This window comes from Chlorocebus sabaeus, chromosome 10 (assembly GCF_047675955.1).
Source record: "Chlorocebus sabaeus isolate Y175 chromosome 10, mChlSab1.0.hap1, whole genome shotgun sequence".
Classification (NCBI taxonomy): domain Eukaryota; kingdom Metazoa; phylum Chordata; class Mammalia; order Primates; family Cercopithecidae; genus Chlorocebus; species Chlorocebus sabaeus.
The window spans coordinates 61,663,070-61,686,397 of NC_132913.1; the positions used below are offsets into that span (position 1 = coordinate 61,663,070).

Here is a 23,328-nt window from a genome sequence, read left to right on the forward strand (position 1 = left end):
TTTTGGATTTTGGCCATTCTAATAGGGTGTAATGGTATCTTGTTTTAATTTACAATTCCCTAATGATATATGGTGTTGGACATCTTTTCACATGCTTTTATCTGTTTATTTTCCTTGGTGAGTTGTCTGTTCAGATCTTTTGCCCATTGTTTACTTAGGTTGTTTCTTTTCTTATTTTTGAGTCTAAAACTTTTTTTTTTTGAGACAAAGTCTCCCTCTTGTCCCCCAGGCTGGAGTGCGATGTCCCAATCTCAGCTCACTGCAACCTCCGCCTCCTGGGTTCAAGCGATTCTCCTGCCTCAGCCCCCTGAGTAGCTGGGATTAGAGGCACCTGTCACCACACCCAGCTAATTTTTGTGTTTTTTAGTAGAGATGAGGTTTCACCAGGTTGGCCAGGCTGGTCTAGAACTCCTGACCTCGGATGATCCACCTGCCTTGGCCTTCCAAAGTGCTGGGATTATAGGCGTGAGCCACTGTGCCTGGCCTAAACCTCTTTAAATACCAAAAAGATCCCACTGATCTGCCTCATCTATGTCTTATTACACCTGCGACAATTGTTTTTTAGGTTTCTACTATGCTACTCTTTCATGTCCTTGAATGTGCCTTCCTCATGGCCGTATTGTCTGCTTGCACTATTCATTCCATGTGCTCCCTTTTATATAAGTAATACTTGACATCCTTAAGAGTTTTGCTAAAACATGACTTCCTCAGGGGAGTTTTCTTCACACCAGAAGGTCTCTCTTACATACTCTTGGAGGCACACGTGATCCTGGTCACAGGTCAATCATGTTTAACATCTGTTTTTCACAGAATAGAAGCTCCATGAGGATAGGAACCATATTTGTTCACACTGTTGTGTGCTCAGTGTTCAGATTGTGTCTGGCACATGCTAAATGTTCGATACATATTTGTTAAATGAACATTCAAGTACTGATGGGAAGAATTTACACAGCCCTCTTCTCTGCCTATAGAAAATGTAAAGTTGAAGAAACTAGCTAGACAATCTATCTGCACAACTTGATACCCTTTGGTAAGTTTCAGGTCAACCTGTCACCTCTTAGATACTGTGTATTATTTACCATTACTTAATAAGCCAGGGGAATAATATGAGTATTCTAGAGAAGACTATTTTGTTTGATCTTTGATGAAAACACCAGTTTATATATGTTAATCATGAACCAAAAGTTTTGCTTTAGAAGTAACTAACTAGTAGTCTAGTTAGTTAATTCGACCTCATTAGTTAATTCAACCTTTTGTCATACCAGTTGCAGAAATTTATAATCTCATCTTTTCTTAAAGAATGGTGATAACATTTATGATCCTGAACTTTTTTCCAGCCATCACTCATGACAGGACTACCTATGTCCAGTGGCCTAAAACAATTTAATATTTTACATGATGAGATATGAAGGGGCAAACACTAAGAGCTGTATTCTGCTGCATAACAAACATATAAAACACTAGTTTCACATTTTTCTTGCTTTAGAAATGTACTGACCATTAATCGTCGTTCTCAAAATGCCAAATACACTTTGACTTAGTCTAAAAATATTGAAAGCTAAGCACAAGCTAGGCATGGAGTTACTCATTGAGAGTTAAGAAAACAACTATGCTGAAGAAAAAGAGATAGGTTTTGAGCAAAATTGTATCATCTTTTTTCTAGCTGTCACTCTACATATTGGAAATGATGAGATGTATGAAAAGGACTCTACTGTTATATTGACTCATTCATAAAAGTGTGTATAGAATGCATAATTGGGAAACTCTGTTTGCAGAGCCGAGTCATGAAGAATAGAACTCAGGAAACCCATTTAAGAAAACAGTGAGAACGTATAAAAGACCTCTATGATGGCTTCTGCATTATTCAGATTACTCAAAGAAAAGATGTCAGCAATGCAAGTTAAAATAGGTATTTTATTGAGAAATTTGCTTTGTCAGTGAGAAAGTAACAAATATTTTCATTTAATAAAATTAGCATATTTTTAATTCTAACAATGTCTCTTAAAAGCCTGTATTATCTGAAACTGCAGATCATTCTGATCCAGGGTTTTCTTTTAGTGTCTCCCATGGAAAAAGAAGTAGCAGATTCCATTCGTGCAAATAACAGAAGATAAGTAGTATGACTTGTTCACAAACAAATTTTCCACTCGAGTTTCAGTTGTCTGCATGCATGTGAATTAACATCTTTATTTCTGTAACTAGAAAAATCTCCTGGTAACAGCAGTGGGGCCTTAGGCTTACCCCTGAGCATTCAGAGTCATAATATGGTCATATTAAAAAAGGGAAGTTCTGCAGCAAGACAGTTCAGCTTAAAAACATCCCCATTCTCTGATCACAACTTAAAATTGGTACAGGTTAATAGTACACTAAAGTATAATTTATTTGTTATTAATAAATATACTAGGCTTCCATGCAGGTTTTTGTTTTTTGTTTTTTGTTCTTTTTTTCTTTGAGACGGAGTCTCACTCTGTTGCCCAGGCTGGAGTCGGCTCACTGCAAGCTCTGCCTCCCGAATTCATGTCATTCTCCTGCCTCAGCCTCCCAAGTAGCTGGGACTATAGGCACCCGCCACGATGCCTGGCTAAATTTTGTATTTTTAGTAGAGACGGGATTTCACAATGTTAACCCGGATAGGCTCGATCTTCTAACTTTGTGATCCGCCAGCCTCGACCTCCCAAAGTGCTGGGATTACAGGCATGAGCCACCGCGCCTGGCCCCCATGCAGGTTTTTAAAAAATTGTTTATTTGTTTCATTAAAAGGACAATGACTCTAACCCTATAAATTATTTTATAAATAACTTTTACATGAGACACTACAAGTATAATTAAATAAATATCTGAAACATGTTTAAAATAAGTTAAACCAGTACTGAAACTGACACCTAATAATTAAGATGCTCAACAGTCATCTAAATAGATCTCTTTAATTTACTGAAGATAAAGCTTATCTGAAGATGCTACGGTCTAAATGTCTGTGTCCTCCCAGAATTCGTATGTTGAAACTTAATCCTCAATTATGTTTAATATCTGTTTTTCACAGGAGAATAGAAGCTCCATGAGGATAGGAATCATATTTGTTCCCACTGTTGTGTGCTCAGTGTTCAGATTGTGTCTGGAACATGCTAGATGTTCAATAAATATTTGTTAAATGAACATTCAAGTACAGATGGGGAGAATTTACACAGCCCCCCTTCTCTGCCTGTAGAAATGTAAAGTTGAAGACACATCCTCAATGTGTTAGTATTAGGGGGTAGGGCCTTTGAGAGGTTATTAGGTCATGAAGGTGGAGCCCTACTGAGTGGAATTAATGCCCTTATAAGGGCATTAATAAGGGGCCGATGAGACCAGTTCTTCCCATCTACTATGTGGGGACACAGCAAGAAGGCACCATCTATGAGCCAGAAATTTGGCCCTTACCAGACACCAGATATGTTGGTGCCTTAATCTTGGACTTCACAACCTCCAAAACTGTGAGAAATAAGTTTCTGTTGTTTATAAGCTATCCAGTTTATGATATTTTGTTATAGTAGCTGAAATAATAGACTGAGAAGGCAACATTTAGTGATTTTAAAAATTATATATTTTTATACATGGATACTTTAAAAAGACTAAATTCTAAATGTAATCTTTAGAATTTTTTTTTTTTTGAGACAGAGTCTCACTCTGTCACCCAGGCTAGAGTGCAGTGGCACAATCTCAGCTCACTGCAACCCCTACCTCCTGGTTTCAAGCAATTCTGCCTCAGCCTCCCAAGTAGCTGGGATTACAGGTGCACGCCACCACACCTGGCTAATTTTGTTTGTTTGTTTTTAGTAGAGATGGGATTTCACCAGGTTGGCCAGGCTGGTCTCAAACTCCTGGGCTTAGCAATTCACCTGCCTCGGCCTCCCAAAGTGATGGGATTACAGGTGTGAGCCATCACCATGCCCAGCCTATGTTTAGAATTTTTAAATATTGGCTTGAACTATATAGTTTTTATTTTTTTTAACTGCAGGGAATAAAGTAAAAGGGTTATCCTGTATTATGATGCTTTGTTCAAATACAGAAATGATACATTATATGGCAATAATTTTTTTCAAGTTCAAATTAATCTGCTCAAATTAGTATTTATAGCATAAAAGTTAAAGATCAGATTGTAATTCTACAGAAGGACTGTGGAGATAATAATACATATGGAGGTTTTTATTCCTTAATGGCATAGATTAGTAATTTGGGTAGAAAAGGCAAACTTAAAAAAAATAGTGCCTCTAGGTTTTTTTGCTTGTTTTTTTGTTTTTTTTTTTTTTTTTTTTTTTGAGACTGAGTCTCACTCTGTCACCCAGGCTGAAGTGCAGTGATGTGATCTTGGCTTACTGCAACCTCCGCCTCCCAGGCTCCAGGGGTACTCCTACCTCAGTCTCCGAAGTAGCTGGGACTACAGGCATGCGCTACCACACCCTGCTATTCTTTTTTTTTTTTTTTTCTTCCCTTTTTTTTAGTAGAGACCGGGTTTCACCATGTTGCTCAGGCTGGTCTCAAACTCCTGACCTCAAGCTATCTGCCCGCCTCAGCCTCCCAAAGTGCTGAGATTACAGGCGTGAGCCACTACGCCTGGACCTCTAGTTTTTAAATGAGTACTATTTGTCAAGGAAATGGAAAAAAGAAAAATAACCTCTTGTTAGAATCATTAAAATTCTTTTACAAGAGGTGCTATCAAAAATTGTAAAGTTGTCATAATTTAAGGTGTATTTCCTGCCAGCAATATACTTGCCAAATTTGATAATTTAAAGGAACAGTTAATAGGATGTTAATTTTGAAATTATAGTAAACAGTTGCAGAAAGCAATGATTATATAATGTTGGCATATTCATATTATTTATAGTACGGCTGACCCTCCATATGCACAGGTTCCACATCCACAGATTCAGTCAACTGCAGATAAAAAATGTAATTAGGCTTACAATGGTTGCATCTGTAGTAAACATGTACAGACTGTTTTTCTTGTTGTTATTCCCTAAACAATACAGTATAACAACTATTTACATAGCATTTACATTGTATTAGGCATTATAAGTATCTAAAGATGATTAAAGTATATGGGAGAATGTGCATAGGTTATATGCAAATACTACACCATTTTATTTATTATTTATTTATTTATTTTGAGACAGAGTCTCGCTCTGTTGCTCAGGCTGGAGTGCAGTGGCACGATCTTGGCTCACAGCAACCTCTGCCTCCCAGATTCAAGCGATTCTCCTGCCTCAGCCTCCTAAGTAGCTGATTACAGGCACCTGCCACCACGCCCAACTAATTTTTTGTATTTTTCAGGAGACAGGCGTTTCGCCATGTTGGCCTGGCTGGTCTTGAACTACTGACCTCAGGTGATCCACCTGCCTTGGCCTCCCAAAGTACTGGGATTACAGGCATGAGCCACCACGCCCGGCCTATACCATTTTATATAAGGGACTTGAGTATCCTCAGATTTTGGGATCTTCAGGAGTCCTGGAACCACTCCCCTTGGATACCGAAGGATGACTATATTATATTCATTATCAGAACTTTAATTTGGTTTTCTTTTTTTCCTAAGTCAGCTTCCTATTTGTTTTACATACATGTAAAATCACAGACCCTGAGCATGTAGTGGGAACACATCTTGTCACATTTTACAGAAGAGACAACTGAGGCTCACAGAGGTTGTCTCTGTTAACTTGCCCAAGGTCACCCAACTAAAAACTAATGAATATGGGGCTAGAATATGATTCCATGTAGGGTTCTCCCCTTCATAATTTAGGTCTTAGGGGAATGTGAGGGTGAGGACAAATGCTCAATTTCTTTATATCTTTCCTGCTGGAGAGTGTTTGCATTAATAGCAGGAGGACTCTGTTCAGGACTCCTTTGAAGAAATCTGTAAAACAAGTACTCATCCCGGAATTCATACTCGTTGGTAATATGTTGGATGACTCCCCCTTGTACCAGCTTGTCTCCGTATATCACAGCTTCACCACGGTCGGAGGCAAGGCCGACTTCAATTAGCCAGTTCACCAGGTCACAGCCGCAGAAAGTTCCAGCAGAAGTTGTTGCACCACACCTGTGTCAAAGGAATGATTCACCCATATGTTCTGTAAATCTGGTATCAGCACTGCATGATAGAGGACAAGCAAGGAAAAATAGAAGGAAACAAGGAAAGACAGCGTGATAGTTAAAAGCATGGCAGGAAGGAAACTGTTCTGAATAGAAAGGGTTTGTTAACTCTCCTGAACCTAGAAAGACCCACTGGAGAAAAAGAAAATATGCCAGTAACGCTTGTGAAAACAGAAATGCTTAAATAATACCAAAAGAAGTCATGGATAATATAAATGCACTTACAAAGAAATACTCTTTTTATAGTAGCCTGTTATCAGATCTGTCCTGTAATAGCTGAATATGATATATTTTATAATTTATACTTTTAGTTATACTAAGTAATTTGTTTCAGGAACACTACATATTTTTCACAAGCTCTTAAGAAGTGATTATTTTCACTAAACTATTCAAATCAAACTTTATTTTTAGCTCCATATACATCATGTATACATATGCACTCCATACATCATAGTGCCCCACAAGTAGCCTTTCTTCTTGCCCTCAGCAGGCAAGACAATCCTACTGATATGTTTGTCAGAAATTTGCTTCAATAGGAAGCAAGGAAAGAGTAAGTGAGATCTAACTGGCTACAAATCTAAGATTTTAAAAATGTGCTTTGTGAATCTACTTCTTGAGTATTTAAAAATCTGTCTTCCTGATGCAAATATGGGATGTCTTAAGTATGTACAAATAAACAAAGGATAGAGAGATACAGGGAAAAAAATCCAATTACACGAGAGCTGTACATTTCACACAAATGCACCATAGTTAGACAACATGAATCTGTCCACAAGCATTATTCAGGCTACAAAACCTAAAGTGCTTGACATGGGAAATGGTGGATGAAGATCAATGTGAAAGGAGAAATAGGTGACAAAACAAATTTAAAAACATTTCACCATAAATGAATATTCATTAGAGTTTATATAAGAATTAGAAAAAAAGGTTAATACTCATGAAAAGTTTTTTCAAATACATAAAATTACATTATTTTAACATCAGTATTTCATTTAGAGATAAGTTATCTTAATTTAGGCCTTGCAACTAGAAACACCACATACAACAAAAACCTGGATATTATACTCTGTTAGCCTTCTTTTTGCTTGTAGATTTTTTATGTATTGCCCAACACCTTTTTTCTTTTCTTTTTTTCTTTTTTTTTTTTTTTTTTTTTGAGACCAAGTTTCACTCTTGTTGCCCAGACTGGAGTGCAATGGCGCGATGTCAGCTCACTGCAACCTCCGTCTCCCGGGTTCAAGTGATTCTCTTGCCTCAGCCTCCCGAGTAGATGGGCTTACAGGCATGTGCCACCACGCCTGGCTAATTTTGTCTTTTTAGTAGAGAGAGCGTTTCTCCATGTTGGTCAGGCTGGTCTCGAACTCCTGACCTCAGGTGATCTGCCCGCCTCAGCCTCCCAAAGTGCTGGGATTACAGGCGTGAGCCACCGTGCCCGGCCTATAGTCTAACACCTTCTATTCCAGACACCAACAGAATATTTATTTCCTGATGACTGTGATGAGGCAGCTATAATAACAGCCCATGGCTGGGTGTGGTGGCTCACACCTGTAATCCCAGCACTTTTTTTGGGAGGCCGAGGTGGGCAGATCACTTGAGCTCAGGAGTTTGAGACCAGCCTGGCCAACATGGCAAAACTCCATCTCCACTAAAAATACACAAAAAATTAGCTGGGTATGGTGGCGCACACCTGTAGTTCCAGTTCTCAGAAGGCTGAGGTGTGAGAATCACCTGAGCCCAGGAGACTGGGGCTGCAGTGAACTGAGATTGCGCCACTGCACTCCAGCCTGGGCAACAAGAGTGAACCTTCATCTCAAAAAAACAAACAAAAAACCAGCCCATGGAGCTGTGCAAAGTTGCAGAGAATGTGACACTGTAGAACCTGGAAAGGGGTAGGGAACAGGCCGGCACGTTCCCAGCTGGTGTCCATCCAGCCAAATGGGACTGAGGCAGACTGGAAGCCCTGCAAATTGCAAAAGCTATGCTTCCTTCCCAAGAGTTGGCAATCACACTGGGCCTCAAAGAGCTAACATGGAGTTCTCTTTTTTAATTTTAAAAAAGCAGGGGTTTTTTAATGTTTTTTTTGTTTGTTTGTTTGTTTTGTGGGTTTTTGTTTGTTTTTGAGACAGTCTTGCTCTGTTGCCCAGGCCGGAGTACAGTGGTGTGATCTCGGTTCACTGCAACCTCCACCTCCCAGATTCAAGCGATTCTTGTGCTGCAGCCTCCTGAGTAGCTGGGATTACAGGCGCATGCCACCACGCCCAGCTAGTTTCTGTATTTTTAGTAGAGACAGGGTTTCACCATGTTGGCCAGGCTGGTCTTGAACTCCTGACCTCAGGTGATCCTCCCACCTTGGCCTCCCAAAGTGCTGGGATTACAGGCATAAGCCAGCACGTCTGGCCCTAAAAAGCAGTTTTAAATTGTTGAAACTATTCATAGATGGCACTTTGAAATAATTGTGCTCAGAAGGGTGAAAAACTAACTTTTCTTCATAGTTTACCATTGCCAGAAAGTGGGCTATGCCCATCACAGACATTCTGTCATCTAACTCAACAATCTCAAGAATTAGATATTTTAAAGAAGAGGAGAACTAAAATTTAGAGAATTGAACTTGCCCAATGTCACACAGCCAACAAGCAGCAGTTCAGGAGCTGAGTTCTAGTATTAGTCCACATCCACTGCGGCCCCTTTTCCACTCTCTGTACCAGGCTACCTTCTGATTATAATTATATATATGTTAAATTGGCATAATAAATGTAAATAAATTATCCTCCATACAAATTTTCATACATTTCATATTTTCAGTTATAGACATAAAAGTATTTGGTTCTTTATATTTTGTTTTGTTTTCCCTTTTATGACAACCAGAAATACTGTATAGTATTTATTCAAAGTTCGTAATTTCCTGCTATATACTTCATTTATAAAAAAATTTTTTTTCCTCATCCAAAATTAGAATCTGCTATATACTTCATACCTTAAGGATTTGAATAATAAATATTATGTCACAGACTAAAGGTTAGAACTTGAAGCGAAACATAAGCAACAAAATTAAGAGGCAGAAATTTCATTTCATTTTCTTGACAAATGTATTTGTCAGGAAATGCTGAGGTGGGAATATAATATCACTTCTAAATCCAATGTATCTCAAAGTTTTGTGAGAGACACTACTGGCCAACTTGAAATGAGGGTTAATACTCTATGACATTTTGGTTCATTCTAAACTAAAGTGTTCACATTTTATATGGCAATCAGAAGTTATATGACATTTTTAAAATATTAAAATCAACATAGGCCAGGCACAGTGGCTCACGCCTGTAATCCCAGTACTTTGGGAGGCCAAGGCAGGTTGATCACGAGGTCAGGAGATCGAGACGATCCTGGCTAACATGGTGAAACCCCATCTCTACTAAAAATACAAAAAATTAGCCAGGTGTGGTGGTGGGTGCTTGTAGTCCCAGCTACTCAGGAGGCTGAGGCAGGAGAATGGCGTGAACCTGGGAGGCAGAGTTTGCAGTGAGCCAAGATCGCGCCACTGCACTTCAGCCTGGGCGATAGAGCGAGACTCCATCTCAAAAAAAAAAAAAAAAAAAAAAAAAAAGAAATCAACGTAATATGACTCTTTTATATGCCATTTCTGAAACTATAAACTGACCCATAATTCCTTTAACTTTTACATGCATATGTAAAAATAATCATGTAATCAGTCATGACCACCTCATTTAGCCCGTTACAATCCAAAATTAATCATTTAAAATATAATTGTCTAGAACTGTACTGGCAGTTTGCTTACCTTCTTTCTTTGACAATGTTTTGGATACAGAGGTCACGGTGATAATGGATAAATTGTTGACAGGTCATTTTTATTTCCTCTGAAACAGGAGAATCCCTGTTTTCTGCTGTTTCTTTATTGTTCCATAGGAATTCAAGTCTGAAAATCAAATTTAAGGCCATTTTTAAGTGAAGAAAAGCACTGAGAGAGAACTCTTCCTGCTTTATCACCCCATCAAAATGGCTGTTCCAAAGCTGTCGATCACCAAAGCTGTCATCTACAATACCCAGACATCTTTAGTCTCAGAAGCAAAAACATTCTACATTCCAGACATCCTTAGTCTCAGAAGCAAAAATTCTACATTCAGTTTCCTATTCAAAGCATACTGGGGTGGAAGACTTAATCATTTTATAAACCCTCCAGACATGTTTGACCCATTTCAGGTTCTACTAATAAATGTTCCTTACTCTACATTCTACTGTTTTGAAATGCAAAGATAAATTAGAGATCAAATATTTTGTTTAATCGCTTTTCTATTTTAGTACCACAGAGACAAATACCAGAGTACTCCAAAAACAGTTTTGTTTCAGCCAGTCTAGACAACAGAATTGTTGATTGTTTTACCCAATCAGCATTATGAAGCTGACAACTAAGTTCAATGACTTTCCAATTATGCTTTTCTTCTTTCATGAAATGATTATGAACCTAGCAACTACATCTTGATGATAATGATAAAGATGAAGAAGAAAGAACCATTACAATTTACTGGGCACTTTTCATAGATCTGGTAGGATACATTTCTTTAGCACTCCCAGTTTCCATAAATTTCGACTTTGAAAACACAAGAAGTAGTACAAAGATTTGCTCCCACCTCTTCCTCCTACCCCCACATTGGAGTATTACTACTTGTTATTTCTCATAAAGAAATCCCTGATCTTAATTCAAAGAAACCCTTCAATAAGCTGATAAAAAACCAACAATTTAGAAAGAAAACTTGAATTTTCTGTAAGCTGTCAGTTTGATAAAAAGAGAAATTGTGTTGTCAAAGGAGACAGACAATCAAATATAGACCATGGGGGTACACCACCTACTACTTCCATTTCCAAAGACATTTTCAAGTTTCGTTTAACTTTATGTAGTTAATAGCATAGACAGAAATCAATGTCCATCAATTCTTGTTAAAGTGCAAATCAATGCCAGATTTATAATAGTTCCTCCAAATTTTTTTTGCAATTGTTTATAACATTGTGTGGCATTTAGTGGTGTCCTAGCAGTTACTAAAAGTCTAAAAACATCAGTATCTTAATGTGTGTGTGTGTGTGTGAGTGAGACAGGGTCTTGCTCTGTCACCCAGGCTGGAGTGCAGTGGCACAATCTTGGCTCACTGCAACCTCTGCCTCCCAGGTTCAAGCCATCCTCCTGCCTCAACCTCCTGAGCAGCTGGGACTACAGAAGCATGCCACCACACCTGGCTAATTTTTTTGTTTGTTTGTTTGTTTTGTAAAGACTAGGTTTCACCATGTTGCCCAGGCTGGTCTCAAACTCCTGAGTTCAAGCAATCTGCCCACCCCGACCTCGCAAAGCACTGTGATTACAGGCAGCCACCATGCATGGCCCCATATCAGTATCTTAATATAATGGCTTTGTCATCACATTTACAGATAGAGATTTATTTCAAAACTTAATTTACCTTCTTTTGAAAGGGAGGATGATTAAATGTTTATCTAATCCAAAGATTCCAAAGGAAATAAATCCCTAGGGAAGAAAACAAAGTTATTTTTTTCAGAATTCAACAATAACATTTTAAAACAGAGAAGTTAAGGGAATCAACACATTTGGTGTTTGAGGAGGCAAACCTATAGTGACGAGAGCAACATTTTAAGTGAAACACACAAAGCAGGCCCTTCAAAGGCAGGTGTGATGCTTTGCTGCCTTTTCCCAATCATTCTATCCTACTCATTATGAGGGGTGATACAAACCAGGGCTGAGCAGCCGCAACATTTAAGGGCATATTTGTCTTTGTTTCCCCTTTATAAAAAGAAAATATTTCCCACTGTGCATAAGTATTTATTATTTTTCCATGACCTCACAAATTATATAATTAACAAGTGTTGCAGTATCTAATAATAATGCAATAATTGAACAGAATTTATGTAAAGTGAAACTGGCTAGTGGTTAGGGGAAGAGTTTGAAGAATTTGTGAGTGACAAGGCAAACGCCTAGCACCAGGTATCAGCCACAGGTTAGGACAAGTTAAGGCTCTTTTTGAGAGGCAGGGAGTTGGGAGCTGCCACTTGTGGCACACTGGGATAAGGATCTGAGTGCAAGTTGGTGGAAGTAGAATGGAGAATGCAGAAGGACCCAAATTTCTTCATCCCCCATACTATAAACAGCCAGAAGGGAATGATCTTACCACACCACCTCCCCAAGAGGAAAATGGGATGGGAATGGGGTTTGTGTCTGTCTTGCTCCATTGAACCACTTCAGCCTTAAGCTGTGGGGCAGCATTTTAAATGCAACATTCCTGGCAATGGCTGCTGTTGATGACACAGCCCCATGGGATGAAGCTCATCCCAGTCCCAGTTCTGGATAGCTCAGCTTAGAATGGGCTTCCTGAATGCAAAATGCTAAGTCAGAACATGATTTTTCAACTCAGTATTTTATAGATCTTAGACAGAAAATCAGATCTTAAACAGTATCACAAAGTGAGATATCAAGTAGGATGCTCATGTCTGTCTGTAATAAACGGATAAAGGTCATTTGTCTCTGTGGGCATAGCCATTTTTGTGCCCATCACAATGGCCAAACTGCAAATATTGTAAGAAATTAGGAAAAACTTACAGCGGCATCTATTGACAAATGTTAACTAACTCATATGGCAAATTATTTTCGATTTAATAGGCAAACTCAGTGATTTCAAATGAGTGTGTTTTTTTGTTTTTTGACCTGATACTCAATCTGTGGACTAATATTCTCTAATGAAAAACTTAAGGGCTAGGCGCAGTGGCTCATGCCTGTAATCCCAGCACTTTGGGAGGCCAAGGCAGGTGGATCACTTGAGGTCAGGAGTTCATGGTGAAACCACATCTCTATAAAAAATACAAAAATTAGCCAGGTATGGTAGCAGGTGCCTGTAGTCCCAGATACTCGGGAGGCTGAGACAGGAGAACCACCTGAACCCAGGAGGTGGAGGTTGCAGTGAGCTGAGATAGCGCCACTGCACTCCAGCCTGGGTGACAGAACGAGACAGTAAGGAGTTAAAGGTCAAAATTTGAAATTTGCACATAAAAATATTTTCCCAATATGTAAGATATAACTTATCCTTAAGTAACCATTTTAATAGTGACATAAACATATACAATAGCACCTATCATATTACTTGTTTATGGAATTTTAGTTTCCTAATTTATAAACTGGGGGTGATAATATTACTTTTCAGGTGTTGTCATGATGTTTAAATGAGATAATGAATGTAAAATGCTTAACGATGGTTGGCACATAGTAGGCTATCAAGGAATGGTAACTGCTATCCCTAGCCAAAATTTATTTATACACCACATGATTCTTCTTTTTAAGATTTAAGTATCTATTGTTCAAGAAACATCAAAATGTAAATGAAATGATGTCCATTAAGGAGACGGCCAGGAGCGGTGGCTCACGCCTGTAATCCCAGCACTTTGGGAGGCTGAGGTGGTTGGATCACCTGAGGTCGGGAGTTCAAGACTGGCCTGACCAACTGGAGAAACCCCATCTCTACTAAAAATACAAAATTAGCCGGGTGTGGTGGTGCACGCCTGTAATCCCAGCTACTTGGGAGGCTGAGGCAGGAGAATCACTTGAACCAGGGAGGCAGAGGTTTTGGTGAGCCGAGATTGCACCATTGCAACAAGGGCAAAGCTCCATCTCAAAACAAAAAAAACAAAAAAAATTAAGGCGCTAAATTAAAGGTTCAGGGAAAGTAAGTTCTTTTCCCAAAGTGACTTTTTTTTTTTTTTTTTTTGAGACAGTCTCATCTCGCTCTCTCACCCAGGCTAGAGTGCAGTGGCACAATCTCAGCTCATTGCAACCTCTACCTCCTGGGTTCAAGTGATTCTTGTGCCTCAGTCTCTGCAGTAGCTTGGATTACAGGCATGGACTACCACGTCTGGCTAATTTTTTTGTATTTTTTGTAGAGACGGGCTTTCACCATGTTGGCTAGGCTGGTTTTGAACTCCTGGCCTCAAGTGACCCACCCACCTTGCCCTCCCAAAGTGCTGGTATTACAGGTGTGAGCCAATGAGCCCGGTCCCATTGTGACTTATTAAGATCACACCAAAGTTACTACCTGGTATTTTTCTGGTGGAAGCACTCAGTGTACATTCTGATGACTTGAACCAGTACAATAATTCATCTCTACTAGAAGACAAGCAGCAGCTCTCAGCTGCCATGCATACCAGCAGCTGGCAAACAAACTAAATACTTTTTATGTGAAAGAAAACAACATCCTAATCCACTCCCCACTTCCCCCCGCCCCCTACCAATCAACCTATCTAGGAAAACAAAAACCCCTCAAAGTTTTCCATAAATAAATACCTGGCCAAAGTTAAACACGGCACAGAAAAACTGTAACTCAACATAAAGTCTTCCAGGCTCTTGGTTGAATAACCACCATAAACAACTGGAAAGATTCTGTAAAGGAAGGAGGAAAGAGTATTTCAAAATCAAGCAAGCTAATAATTCCTCTCCATCCACAGCATAGTACAATAACTTACCTACTTAATAATTACAGGGAAAAAGACTAGAGGGAAAAACACTGAGAGAAAAAACACTGAGAGGCTTTATCTTTTCAACAAGAAAGTTTCAACCTCTCCTCTTGACAGATGTCATTCAAACAGTTATCTATTCTGATCAGATTTGAAGCAAGACGACATGAGCCATAATACAGAAGCTTACATAATGTATCAAGATTGCCAACTAGCCTAAGACGGGCCCGATTTTAAATTTAGTTCTACACAATGAAAACAATTACATCACTAAGCAATTCTTGGCAGCATTTCTTATTTTTTTATTTTTGTTCTTAAACAGCACTTGACATGGTACTGGCTGATATCACACTATCTCACAAGCATCCCAGCGTGCAAAGGGTTCCTTCATAGGTTATCTGGTCCATCTCCTACCTCTAGACGAGTTACACTTGAACCATCTCAAAGAATTATATAATAAGAACTGATAATTCACAAATAGGACATTTAGTAATCAAAGAAATGCATGTAGTCTAAAAATAAAATACTGTATTTTACTTTTCTCAATTTTGTAAGCATCTATTATATGAAGTGGTTATGTTATTTTGATAATTGAAAATTATTTTTTAAAGTTTATCTGAGGAATATGTTCTAAGAGGTTTTTCAATTTTCTTTTTTTTCCGATGGACACTGAGGTTTCATATTCTGAGAGATTAATGTAGGCATTTATCCGCTTTGGTCAGTCAGGTATGTTAGGAATAAGTGGCCCTGTGTACATTATTGAAATAGCTGCTTTTGGACTAGGCGTGGTGGTTCACGCCTGTAATCCCAGTACTTTGGGAGGCCAAGGAGGGTGGATCACCTGAGGTAAGGAGTTCAAGACCAGCCTGACCACCAATATGATGAAACCCCCTTCCCTACTACAAATACAAAAATTAGCCAGGCATGGTGGCACGCGCCTGTAATCCCACCTACTCAGGAGGCTGAGGCAGGAGAATCACATGAATCCAGGAGGCAGAGGTTGTAGTGAGCCGAGATCGTGCCACTACACTCCAGCCTGGGCGACAGAGCGAGACTCCGTCTCAAAAAAAAAAAAAAAAATAGCTGCTTTTACCAAATTCTAGGTTGAGAGCATAGAATGAATAAATTATTCTAAGCAGAATAAGCTATTGGAGCACTTAGGCCTCAGAGTAATGTGAATGATTCATCTCTTCCCCTCACACCCCCAAATATTTAGTTCAAGATTCAAATTCAGGTGACCTAGCTACCACACTTCTGGAAAGCAGCAACTAAGTTTTTCCCAGATGCCTGAATAAAACCTTTGCCAAAAATTTAAAGAAATGGGCCCAAAACAAAACCAGAAAAAACAATTACAGCAAACAGGCCAATGATGAGAAGTAAACACAGCAACACATGTCGGGTCAGCTGCTGGTCTCCACTCTGTAGATACTGCTCTTCTTCCTGGGCTAATATGCAGCTCTGGGAGTTACAGCGACTCACACAATGATCGTCTATAAAATAGTAAGCACAACAATTTGTAATCAGAGCTTTTTATCTAAATGCATTTTATCTAAATGCATTTTAAATTTGTAATGACTTCCTAAGAGAAACAACAGAAAAGCATATTCAGCTAAGAATCAGTATATTATTTTAAATGAAATTGGAAGAAAGCTCCTTCATGTTGTTTTAGAAGAATTCTAGCTGAAATGTTTTTATCTCAAAAAAACATAAGTAGAATACAATAGTTCCCTTTTACACTATTCAACAATGTTATATATATAATTATCTAACATCAGTGATATAATTTAACCTTTAAAAATTATACATAATTTGGCCGGGTATGGTGGCTCATGCATATAATCCCAGCACTTTGGGAGGCCGAGGCAGGTGGATTACTTGAGATCAGGAGTTCAAGACCAGCCTGGCCAACACGGTGAAACCTCGTCTCTACTAAAAATACAAAAATTAAACTGGTGTGGTGGCATGCACCTGTAGTCCCAGCTACTTGGAAGGCTGAGGCAGGAGAATCGCTTGAACCTGGGAGGCAGAGGTTGTGGTGAGCCAAGACTGTGCCACAGAGTAAGACTCTGTCTCAAAAAAAAGAAATAATAATAAAATAAAAATTATATATAATTTTTATATAATTAATATAATTAAGTATAAATTATATAATTTTTATTTTATATATTAGTTACATAAATAATATATATAAATTATATATAATTATATAAAATATATTTATATATTATATGTTATAAATGTATATTATATATAATTATATATTATAATCATATAAATTTATAATTACATATGTAATTTGTATATATTATTTATATAAATTACAAATTAATATATAAGCATATGTAAATAAAAATATATATAATTATATTTATAATGTACACATATAAGTTATATATTAAATATCTAATATATATTAGATATTATATATACACTAAGTGAATTAACACAGGAACAGAAAACCAAGTACTGCATGTGCTCACTTATAAGTGGGAACTAAACTTCAGATACTCATGGACATAAAGATGGCAACAATAGAAACTGGGGACTACTAGAGGTGAGGAGGAAGGGAGGGGGACAAGGGTTGAAAAAGTATATAATATATATTATATTTTTATTTTTATATTGTATATATTGAAATTATACACATATGATTTTAAAGGCCAAATTAATAACTGAAGTTTTATCACTGATAAATCTATATGTTAGTCACGAATACCCTAACTGTAAAACCAATTACTATTATCTCTTACCTCTCGTTAAAGAGTTTACAATTAGCCTTAACCCCTGCCTTTCACCATATACAAAAATTAACTCAAGATGGACTAAAGATTTAAATGTAATGTCTCGGCCGGGCAGGGTGGCGCATGCCTATAATTTCAGCAATTTGGGAGGCTGAGGTGGGCAGATCATTTGAAGTCAGGAGTTCAAGACCAGCCTGACCAACATAGTGAAACCCTGTCTCTACTAAAAATATAACAATTAGCCAGGCATGGTGGTGGGCGCCTGTAATCCCAGCTACTTGGGAGGCTGAAGCAATGGAATCACTTGAACCTGGGAGGCAGAGGTTACAGTGAGCCAACATCGTGCCACGACACTCCAGCCTGGGCAACAAAGTAAGACTGTGTCTTAAAAAAAAGAGAGAGAGAAGAAAGTAATGCCTCAAACTGTAAGAATCCTAGAAGAAAACCTAGGAAACACCATTCTGGACATCGGCCTTCAGGAAGAATTTATGACTCAGTCCTCAAAAGCAATTGTAACAAAAACACTACACTGGGAAGTTTTAAGGTAAAAACAAAAACAAAACCAAAAATTGGCAAGTGGGACCTAATTAAACTAAAGAGCTCTGCACAGCAGAGGAAACTGTGAACAGAGTAAACAGACGACCTACAGAATGGGAGAAAACATTCGCACACTATGCATCTAACAAGGCCTAGTATCCAGAATCTATAACGAACTTAAACAATCAAACAAACTAAACACAAATAACTCCATTAAAAAATGGGCAAAAGACATGAACAGAAACTTCTCAAAGACATAAAAGCAGCCAACAAACATGAAAAAATGCTCCACATCAATAATCATCAGAGAAATCAAAACCACAATGAGACACTATCTCACACCAGTCAGAAGGGCTATTATTAAAAAATCAATAAACAACAGATGCTGGTGAGGCTGCAGAGAAAAGGGAATGCTTATATACCATTGGTGGGAACGTAAATTAGTTCAGTCACTGTGGAAAGCAGTCTGGAGATTTCTCAAAGAACTTAGAATAGGACTACCATGTGACCCAGCAATCCCATTACACTTGTGTGTTCATCACAGCACTACTCACAATAGCAAAGACATGAAATCAAACTAGGTGCCCATCAATGGTGGACTGGATAAAGAAAATGTGCTACATATATACCATGGAATACTATGCAGCCATAAAAGGAATGAAATAGGCCAGGCACAGTGGCTCATGCCTGTAGTCTCAGCACTTTGAGAGGACAAGGTGGGCAGATCGCTTGAGCTCAGGAGTTCAAGACCAGCCTGGGCAACATGGCAAAACCCTGTCTCTAAAAAACCAAACAAGTCCAGATGCGGTGGCTCATGCCTGTAATCCCAGCACTTTGGGAGGCCGAGGTGGGCAGATCACCTGAGGTCAGGAGTTTGACACCAGCCTGACCAATATGGTGAAATCCCATCTCTTCTAAAAATATAAAAATTAGCCAGGCATGGTGGCAGCTGCCTGTAGTTCCAGCTATTCGGGAGTCTGAGACAGGAGAATTGCTTGAACCTGGGAGGCGGAGGTTGCAGTGAGCCGAGATCGTGCCACTGCACTCCAGCCTGGGTCACAGAGCCAGACTCCGTTTCAAAAACAAAACAAAACAAAAATTAGCCATGCGTGGTTGCACATGCCCGCAGTCCTGGCTACTTGGTAGGCTGAGGTGGGATGATGGCTTGAGCCTAGAAGGCAATGGTTGCAGTGAGCTGCTCACTCCAGCCTGGGTGGCAGAGCCAGACTCTGTCTCAGAAAAAAAAAGAATGAAATAATGTCCTTTGCAGCAACATGAATGCATCTGGAGGCCATAATCCTGAGTGAATTACCACAGAAACAGAAAACCAAGTACTGCATGTGCTCACTTATAAGTGGGAACTAAACTTCAGATACTCATGGACATAAAGATGGTAATGATGGAAACTGGGGACTAAAAGAGGTGGAAGGGAGAGAGGGGGCAAGGGCTGAAAAACTACTGGGTACTATGCTTAGTATCTGGGTGATGGGATCATTTGTTTGTACCCCAAACCTCAGCATCATACAATATACCCAGGTAGCAAAACTGCACATGTACCCACTGAATCTAAAATAAAAGTTGAAAAAAACTTTGACGTAGGAAACACCTTTGAGGAACCATAAAAGTATTATACGCCATGCTTTGTTCACATATGGAACCAAACACAAGTCACAGGCATGACTGTTTTCTGGCCAAAAATAGAGGTGAGGGACTTTTCACAGGAAGCCTTTGTTTTTCTCTTAGTTCTGCTTTATATATGGGAGCAAAAGCAAAGAAAAACATTTTTTACAAAATAGATGTCTAGTCCAACATACAGTCTTATACAAGTCAGTGATTAAAGACCACAATTCTATAGCTCTTGCCCTCAAGCTAAAAGAAAATATTTGTATTTCCTAAAACCACATTTTAGAAAAGGCCATGTATACCCATTAAACATGGTCTAGCACAATTGCAGATGGCATGGAGGAAGGTTCATAATGTTGCTAAGTAAAAAGAAAGTAGGTTGCCAAACTGTGTCTGTAGTATGATCCTATTTGAATAAAAATTATTTGTATATATGTGTGGAAAAATCCTGGAAGTATACCTATATATAATACATCTGGTTTTAAAATATTGTGTACAAGCCGGGCGTGGTAGCTGACATCTGTAATCCCAGCACTTTGGGAGGCTGAGGTGGGCAGATCACTTGAAGTCAGGAATTTGAGACCAGCCTGGCCAACATGGTGAAACCCTGTCTCTACTAAAAACACACACACACACACACACACACAAATTAGCCGGGCGTGGTGGCAGGAGCCTGTAAACCCAGCTACTTGGGAGGTTGAGACAGGAGAATTGCTTGAACCCAGGAGGCAGAGGTTGCAGTGAGCCAAGATGGCGCCACTGCACTCCAGCCTGGGTGACAGAGCAACACTCCATCTCAAAAAAAAAAAAAAAAAAATTGTGTACAGATATTACAAAAATAGATAAAAATAAATCTTACTTTCATTTGCTTTTTCATACATTGTTGCCATTCAACAATCTAAATGTGATACTTATTTTTGCCTTTGTACTATGCCAAGGGGTAGAGAATAAATTATATTGTCAACTCTAAAAATTCTAATTTGCCCATGGTTTAATTTCCTTCAGGCTTTATTTTAGGCTTAGGGATGATACTAAGTTGTATGATTAGATGAAGTCCCTATACAATGGCTCTCATTCTATATGATTTTTATGAAATATGATCAGAAAATCCAAGCCCCTATAATTTAAGAGAATTTTGAAGAATCAACTTTTTGTTTGTTGGTTTTTGAGACAGGGTCTTGCTCTGTTGCTCAGACATGATCATGGCCTATTACAGCCTCAACCTCCTGGGCTCAGGTGATCCTCCCACCTCAGCCTCCTGGGTAGCTGGATTACAGGCATGAGCCATTGCATTCAGCTAATTTTTTTGGTTCTTTGTAGAGACAGGCTCTGGCTATGTTGCCCAGGCTTGTCTTGAACTCCTGGACTCAAGCACGATCCTCCTGCCTTGGCCTCCCAAAGTGCTGGGATTATAGGAGTGAGCTACCAATGCTCAGCCAAGAATCAACATTATTAATGAAGAAAACGACAGATAAGCAAAGCCTAAGGAGATTTGGGGAGGGAAAATGAAATTTGCCAAATCAGATTACATGTTGAATTTGTTAATGGATTTTACTATTAGGTATATTGTGTAGGGTGAAAACAATAAGGAGGACAACCTTGGGTTTTCTGATGTAAAGAAACAATTTTAGAAAAAAGGCAGACAGATAAAATAAAGATGGTTTAACTGCCAGAAAGGGATTCTTGTAAAAGAAAAAAAAAAAAGTCAGTGAATGCTTGATATCTGATATGTTTTCACTACTTTTTATGGAAACGTGAATTCTATTATTATTTAAGATTCATTCCTTGCCAGCAGATAGCAGCCAAATATAAATCCCATCTGAATAACAATAATTACTACTGCTACTACATATTTCAATGAGCATTTACTATGTATACCACATACTGTGATAAGTGATTTGCATACATTGTTTTCTATAATCCTTACATTTCTTATATAAAAACATAATGCCTTTAGCAATAATATAGTTGACATACGCCTTATCAAAAAGAGCATTTTGGGGGGTTTCCCTTTTTAGTTTGATTATAAATAAGTATAATCAATGAAAAATGCATTGCAATTCCACGCAAGTATGAAGTATGTTTGGTTGTTTTGAATAATTTGAAATTTAGGCCACAAATGTAATTCAATCTCTTAGTCAAAAGGTTATTACTTTTTTTTTCTGAGACAGTCTTGCTCTGTCACCCAGACTAGAGTGCAGTGGCATGATCTTGGCTCACTGCAACCTCCGCCTCCTGGGGTCAAGCAATTCTTCTGCCTCAGCCTCCCAAGTAGCTGGGATTACAGGCGCCCAGTACCCTACCCAACTAATTTTTGTATTTTTAGTAGAGACGGGGTTTCACCATGTTGGCCAGGCTAGTCTCGAACTCCTGACCTTGTGATCCACCCACCTCGGCCTCCCAAAGTGCTGAGATTATAGGCGTGAGCCACTGTGCCTGGCCAAGAGGTTATTACTTTTAAAGGTGTTTGTTCCTTATTTTATAAGAATGGCCATATTTAAAGCATACAGATTCAAAACATAATTAAGAACAAATTAATTAGTCCTGGTCCTGGGGGATGAGAATGGGGGAAAAGTCTCGGTTTCTAAAACAAGAAAAAAGCTTCCCTCTCCCCACCTCCCACCAAAATGCCCTTTAGGGCAAACTTCCTGGATTTGTCACTTGGGTTAAATGTATTGGAGCATGTGTATGATACTACCTATTATTACTTTGTGAGAACTTTATTTTTTAAAGTGAATATTCTGTCTATGCACAATTATTCCCTATTAGCACCTCTTTGTTCTTAGTTGAGAATCTATATTCTTGATGTTTGTAGCTTCTGTAGATATCCTATGTAGAGTTCTTTTGGGGGATAAGAATAAGGAATCTTCTGTCCCTTAATCCCATCCTCAGTCCAGAGGCACTTACTTTTCTCAAACGAAGGAATCACAGGCTCGCTGGTGCTTGTGTTTGCTACTGGCTCTATTGATGGGCAGTGTAATTCACCATTTCCCATGGAGCAGGAGCAGCAACCTGTACCAATCAAATAGTACGTGAGAGTAGAGCCTAAGCACAACAGAAACGGACAATTTCAAGAGATCCCAAAGAAAACAAAACAAAATCCACTCACACACACTTCCCATGTAGCCTCAATAGTTTTTGCATGGTATCTATCCAAAAGTATTCAAATGTTCTCACTCATATACAAAACATAAGAAACTTAATATCATCGAAGTATTGAATGTGGCCAGGCATGATAGCTTACACCTGGTGCTTCGGGAGTCTGAGGTGGGAGGATCACTTGAGGCTAGGAATCTTTTTTTTTTTTTTTTTTTTTGAGGTGGAGTCTCACTCTGTTGCCCAGGCTGGAGTGCAGTGGTGCCATCTCGGCTCACTACAACCTCCATCTCCCAGGTTCAAGTGATTCTCCCGCCCCAGCCTCCTGAGTAGCTGGGATTACAGGCACCTGCCACCACACCCAGCTAAGTTTTAAATTTTTAGTAAAGATGGGGTTTTACCATGCTGGCCAGGCTGGTCTAGAACGCTCGACCTCAAGAGATCTGCCCACCTCGGCCTTCCAAAGTGCTGGGATTACAGGCGTGAGCTGCCATGTCCAGCTGAGGCTAGAAATCTAAGACCAGCCTGGGAAATAGAACAAGACTCTGTCTTTACAAAAAACTTTTTAAAAAATAGCTGGGCATGCTGGCATATGCCTATAGTCCAGCTTCTTGGGAGGATGAGGTGGGAGGATTGCTTGAGTCCAGAAGTTCAAGGTTACAGGGAGCAATGACTGCACCAGTGCTCTCCAGCCTGGGGA

At 39.0% G+C, this 23,328-nt stretch overlaps 2 protein-coding genes across 4 annotated transcripts in view; both read right to left on the bottom strand.

Annotated features, from left to right (window-relative positions):
- Positions 1-23,328, bottom strand: part of CIRSR (corepressor of RBPJ and splicing regulator) — a 501,165-nt gene that overhangs the window by 76,349 nt on the left and 401,488 nt on the right. The window lies entirely within an intron of this gene.
- GPR155 (G protein-coupled receptor 155) overlaps positions 1,895-23,328 on the bottom strand; it is a 52,007-nt gene continuing 30,573 nt past the window's right edge. For all 3 annotated transcript variants that reach the window (XM_007965402.3, XM_007965401.3, XM_038001910.2), the window contains 6 exons: positions 22,440-22,544; positions 15,985-16,121; positions 14,462-14,557; positions 11,580-11,644; positions 9,911-10,048; positions 1,895-6,067 (listed from right to left, as the gene is read on the bottom strand). In XM_007965402.3, coding sequence (XP_007963593.3) covers positions 5,767-6,067; positions 9,911-10,048; positions 11,580-11,644; positions 14,462-14,557; positions 15,985-16,121; positions 22,440-22,544 — 842 coding nt within the window. In that variant the 3' untranslated portion in view covers positions 1,895-5,766. The remainder of the gene's footprint in view (positions 6,068-9,910; positions 10,049-11,579; positions 11,645-14,461; positions 14,558-15,984; positions 16,122-22,439; positions 22,545-23,328) is intronic.